Here is a 6140-nt window from a genome sequence, read left to right on the forward strand (position 1 = left end):
CCGCCGGGCGCCGGATCCGCTTCCAGCCCCGCTTGCTGACATGGCGGCCGACCAGCTGTCACAGAGCTTGCTCGGGTCTCCCGCCGCTCGAGTGGAGGAGACACCTCTAGCCTTCCCGCCCCGCCTCCCTCTGCGTACCCCTCCCGGAGGGCTGGCTGGCTAGTGGCCGGCGGCCCGCCACCGCGGAGCATAGAGCGCGGATGGCTAGAGAGGAGGCGCAGAGCGCGGACGACCATAGAGTTCGAGTTCAGACACCGCCTGGATGGTCCGTCTCTCTCCTCGGCCGTCCACTCACAGTCCTCGGGCGTCTGCGCCGGTACGGAAACGGAAGTGACGGCAAAGGCAAGATGGAGAGGTCGTTCGCACGCACGGTTTGGCATGTTTACTTCCGCCGGCCTAGACCCGGGGCAGGGAGATGTAGCACATGGGCTTCCCTGTATGGAGTTCGTCGACGATGTAACGACCCTGGGTAACACTGGGACAGGCCTTAGAGGGTGAGAATGTGGGTCCCAGGGGTGGGACTTCCCTCGCGGCTGATGCTGTCAGCCTTGACCCGCGCTGGGCGCTTTTGCATTTTGAAGTCGGGAGCGGTGAGGCTGATGGACGTCCCGGCGGGGAACCGCCGTGGCTTGTCTGACTACTACCCGCACCTGATGCCCAGTGTGGGATTTGGAAAATCGTCCTCGCGTGTTTACAGATGCCGCTCAGAGACCAAGCGGTACATAACCAGCCCTAGAGTGGCTGAGACCTTGGTGCGGATCCTACGGGGAAAACGAAAATCTTGCCAGCTATTCCTGGAGTGCAATCCAGGTGAGACCCTCGTGGCCTTCATTTTCTTGGATGTTCACTTCTGCAGACTGTATAAAACATGGCCTGTTCCTTTAAGCAGCTTATATGGCCTGTGTTAATCATCACTCCACAAGATATTTCTGTAGCAGTTTGCACTTTACAAACTATTTTGATAAAACATGCTCTTAGATTTCACCATCTTCCCAAAAGAACTTTTATCTTACCCTTTCGTGCATCTTCTATAGACCGCAGCTGGATGCCGGGAACACAAGATTTATAGACTTCTTGAAAAATAATCTTTTTAAGCACCATTTCCTATCATGGGGAGTCAGTTTTGTTTAGGTTTGGCAATATCTTTGATGATAAAGTATCCAGAGAGTCTATGAGTAAGTGGTAAGCTAGAGGCAACTATTTTGTTTGTTTGTTTGTTTTTTCTTGAGAGGTAGTGAAACATTGTAAAGAGCGCAGGTTTTGCAGTCTTTAACGGAATGGATTCAAAGCCAGGCAGCACCACGTTCCAGTTGTGATGGTGGAGTCAAGTGACTGTATCTAATCCGCAGTTTCCTTATATGTAAATCAGGAGTGTAATATCCACTTTGAGAATGTTGTGAGAATTAAAATTATACAGGTAAAACATCTAATTTCTTTGATATTGAAAAAGATGATGTTTCTTTTGCAAATAAACTTTTCGTTCTGTTAATACATTAGGTCCTGGAATCCTGACGCGAGCATTGCTTGAAAGTGGTGCCAAAGTGATTGCCCTTGAAAGTGACAAGACTTTTATTCCACAATTGGAGGTATATTTTTGTTTCTAAAAATAATTTATTGTTCAATCAGCTACCTTTGAGTGGTTTAGGGAAGTCAAATTAACAAACTTTTTTTTTGTTTTTTTTTGTTTTTTTGCGGTACGCGGGCCTGTCACTGCTGTGGCCTCTCCCGTTGCGGAGCACAGGCTCCGGACGCGCAGGCTCAGCGGCCATGGCTCACAGGCCCAGCCGCTCCGCGGCATGTGGGATCTTCCCGGACCGGGGCACGAATCCATGTCCTCTGCATTGGCAGTCGGACTCTCAACCACTGCGCCACCAGGGAAGCCCCACACAGTTTATTTTTAAACAATCACTTTTAGGGGCTATGCCGCTAAAAGTGATGTTTAAAAATAAACTAGCTTTTAGCCCCAGTGACTAGAACACAGTAAGTATCAATGATTGTTGAATGACTGAAAGATGGATTCAGAGACTTTTTTTCTGGTTCTAGCTCTGCTACAGATGGGTGACTGAACGAAATGTATAACTGGTATCTCTAGGCCTGTTTCCACGTACTAGCAGGCTATGCTGTGCCTCTTCTTTCTTAGAAGGGGATAAGTGAGCTTAGAATCTAATTGGAATGCTAAGATTAGGTTAATGGGACTGTGTTAACTCTGGACTTAGGGTTTCAGAGGCAAGAAAAGTTTGGTGTATTCCGAATAAATTGCATGGAGTAAAGGCATTATCCAAATGGATTTTTTAGTGAATTTGGCTTCATGTATAGCTGACAAGTTCACATAACAGTAAAGTGGAAATTCCTTGCATCATTGCCAGCCTCTTTTTTCTCTTTCTCTCCTTTATAAATCTTTTGATTCAGCTCAGGAAACTTATACTTCTCTGTGCCAACTTCCTGAAACCATGTAAAATAGCGTTATCTGAAAGTGCAAGATGACAACAAGAAATGATGAAAATATATACAAAATCCTGCTTTTTTAAATATAACTGTCACATTAGATTGTTGTTTTTCTACAACTGAAAAAATTCAAGGTTTTTGAATTCAGATTATTTAATTGATGTTAAATCTGCTGGAATTCCAAAAACATGAAGAGAAAAAGAACCCATAAAATTAGTCAAAGATTCAAGATCATGAAATGTGATTTAGTAAACATAGCCATCTGTAATTTCAACCCGGAAATTAAAAACAAAATAGCTCTTGGTCTTTAAAGGGGGGGTACTTTTGAAGATTAATCTACATGTTCACAAAATAATTAAGGTGGTATTAAAATGTCCTTCTGTTTACAGTTTGTTATCCTGTAACACAATGGTTGCTTTTCTATAAGATCAAGATAACAGTAGTCTCAATTTAAAAACAGTTGAATCAGTGAAATAGAGTGACTAGGGACTAGGGAATTCCTCACAGTATTTCTTACAGGAATATCAGTCATAAAATGTTTCTGAAACTGTTAATGAAAGCACAAAATTTAAACGTCTGACTCCCTATTCCCCCCTCCCCCCCCAACACTAACTTGAGCTCAGCCATTAGTACACGTTCTTTCACTCATTGTAAAGTGAAAAGCCATTCAAAGTTTTGTGTGAATTCATGTATATTTGCAAGAATAAAAGAGAAGTAATCATTTATCTAGCACCTTTGCAGCCCTGAATCAGGGCCTTGAAGTGGTGCTCTTAGCAGACAGTGCTTCTAGCCACCCAAAGGCTCACAGTTTTGCTCCTAAGAACTAAAATTATTTTCAAGGATAATGCTTGACTCTGGGTTTTTATCTAAATTTAAAATCCCATGGACTTCCTTGGTGGTGCAGTGGTTAAGAATCCACCTGCCAGTGCAGGGGACACACATTCGATCCCTGGTCCAGAAAGATCCCTATGCCGTGGAGCAACTAAGCCCATGTGCCACAACAGCTGAGCCTGCACTCTAGAGCCTGCGAGCCACAACTACTGAGCCTGCGTGCCTAGAGCCCGTGCTCCGCAACAAGAGAAGCCACCGCAATGCGAAGCCCACGCACCACAATGAAGAGTAGCCCCTGCTCGCTGCAACTAGAGAAAGCCCGCGCGTAGCAATGAAGACCCAATGCAGCCAAAAATTAATTAATTAAAAAAAAAAAATCCCTCTCACCCCTACTCCGTTTCCCTGATAAAATTCCTGGGACTTCACATTAACAGTGTTTCAAGCAGGAACAGTTTGTTTTCCTATCTGGATGTGCTAGAGATACACATGTTGCCAATTGTGTTCTGTAATAATGAATCATCACAATATTGTAAACAACTATACTTCAATTTTTTAAAAAAGATAAAATATCTTTAAAAAAACCAAAATAATAATAAATCGTGATATATCTCGTTTGAATTGTAAAGACTATTGCTGCAGAAATATCTGTATGTGTTCAGATGAAGAGACATCAGCTTTTGTGGTAAACTGTGTCTTATTTCAGCACATTTATGTCTTCAGCCTGGACTTCAGTATTCAGGTCTATAACTTCCTACCTGCATCTCCACTTTAATCACCTAATAGGCATCTCAAAATTAACAGGACCAAAAATATATGGTTTCTACCTCCAGTCTGTTCCTTTCACTAGTTTTTGTCAAGGGTCCTCTTGAAAGTAATCATTAAAATTTACTAAATTTAGGAATAGAACCATATTTATAGGTTGAATTCAAATGGTTAAGAAGACTTAGGTTTTTTAACTCATAACTTTAAATTGCAAATTCATTGAAACCTTGATAAATACCAGTAGAATTTTCTGTGCATGAGAACCTCAGTGTGCACATCAAAACCTTGCTCTCTTCTATTTGATTTTTTGTAACTTTGAATTAAGTTTGTAGGGTCTATAGCTAACACTTCCTCTCACTACTAAGTTCTCCAGCGCTACTGCCAGGTGAGCACATCAGGGCAGTAAAAAGATTGAGGTATATTGGACATCTTCTAGTGTGCAGGGAGCTTTCCTTCTATAGTTGGCTCTGTCTTTACAAAAAGTAAGTGAACAATTAAGAGGAAAATGGAGAGTGACCTACACAGTGAGCTAAGTTCATTTGGTGAAGGACTAACTAAACTGTTCTGGAAAAAAGGAATGCTCTCTTGAATCTATCTGCCTTTCACTTTAATATTTTTATTGTTATTTTCTGTTAAAACATCTTCCCATGACTAGCAGATGAATCACAGCTCTGAATAACAGAAACCATTTAGATAAAGAAAGTAAAAGGATATGTAATAATTTGTTGAAGGTTTCTATTTTGGGGGCTTTTTCTTGGTAATATTATATTCACTTTTCAGACATTAATTGATTTCTATTAACTGTTACATTTTAGGGTATGTTAGTAATGTTTTCTTTGCCTCTTTATTGAGGTAGCAATATTTTCTATAAGAATTACTTTTTGAAGTAGATCTTGGAATTGTTACAAGGTCTGCCTAACACTGAAATTTCTAAACATGTTCTCTCTGTCTCTCTTTAGTCCTTAGGAAAAAAGGTGAATGGAAGACTAGAAGTGGTCTACTGTGACTTCTTTAAACTGGATCCTAGAAGTCGTGGAATACTAACACCTCCCGTTATGACTTCAGATATGCTTTTTCAGTATTTGGGAATAGAAGCACAGCCTTGGTCAAAAGGTGATTTTTGTCATTCAGTAAAGCAAGTACCTTATAACTTGTCAGCTTTCTCTAGCAGTACACCAGGTTTGTTGAGATTTGTGTAAATGTTTATATTACACAGTTTATGGGTGGTTGCTCTTAAGTTGAATATGGCTTTTCCCTCACCCAGATACAATCAGCAGTTTTGTGGAAGCCAAGTTCCAGATCAAGGAAAGATGCTAAGGCCTAGTTTTGATCGAAACAACCTTAAAGTAATATAGTTTGTTAACCTAATTTGACTCAGTAAAATATGGTCGTAGGGAAAAAAGTGTTAAGAATTTATTTAAATATTTTTGCTTGTATTCTTAACAGGTGCCCCTTTAAAAGCAATTGGGATCTTACCACCTAAAACTGAGAGAAGTGCACTTTGGAAACTTTTACATGACCTATATTCCTGTACTTCTATATATAAATATGGACGACTAGAACTAAATTTGTTTATTACTGAAAAGGAATCGGGTAGGTTATTAACAAGTACCTAATTTTTTGTTTTAAATGTTCTGCGATTTTTCTCAGAGTAGTCTTAATCTGTGTGATTTTAATTTGGGCTCATGACATTTGAGAGTACTAAGGTTGTTTTTAAATTTCTATAGAGCATTCTTTAGGTATTATTTTTTAAAAGGTTTCCTGTGTGATAAAATATATATAACATAAAGTTTACCATTTTAACTATTTTAAGTGTACAATTCAGTGGCATTAAGTACATTCACATTGTGGTACAACTATTATTACCATCCATCTCTTCTCAGAACTTTTTCATCATTCCATACTGAAACTCTATACCCATTAAACATTAATTCCCCATCTCCCCCGCTCCCCTGTGCCCTTGGTAACCACAGTTTTTTTTTTTTTTTTTTTTTTTCTTTTTTTTTTTTGCGATACACGGGCCTGTCACTGTTGTGGCCTCTCCCGTTGCAGAGCACAGGCTCCGGACATGCAGGCGCAGCGGCCATGGCTCACAGGCCCAG

The 6140-nt window shown here is 40.7% G+C and overlaps 1 protein-coding gene across 1 annotated transcript in view; it reads left to right on the forward strand.

Annotated features, from left to right (window-relative positions):
* Positions 1–500: 500 nt before the first annotated feature.
* Positions 501–6140, forward strand: part of TFB2M (transcription factor B2, mitochondrial) — a 16076-nt gene continuing 10436 nt past the window's right edge. Inside the window, exons 1-4 of the mRNA XM_007458084.1 lie at positions 501–810; positions 1498–1586; positions 4998–5151; positions 5485–5631. Coding sequence (XP_007458146.1) covers positions 501–810; positions 1498–1586; positions 4998–5151; positions 5485–5631 — 700 coding nt within the window. The remainder of the gene's footprint in view (positions 811–1497; positions 1587–4997; positions 5152–5484; positions 5632–6140) is intronic.

Source organism: Lipotes vexillifer, unplaced genomic scaffold, assembly GCF_000442215.2.
Source record: "Lipotes vexillifer unplaced genomic scaffold, Lipotes_vexillifer_v1.1 scaffold1315, whole genome shotgun sequence".
NCBI classification, from domain to species: Eukaryota; Metazoa; Chordata; class Mammalia; order Artiodactyla; family Lipotidae; genus Lipotes; species Lipotes vexillifer.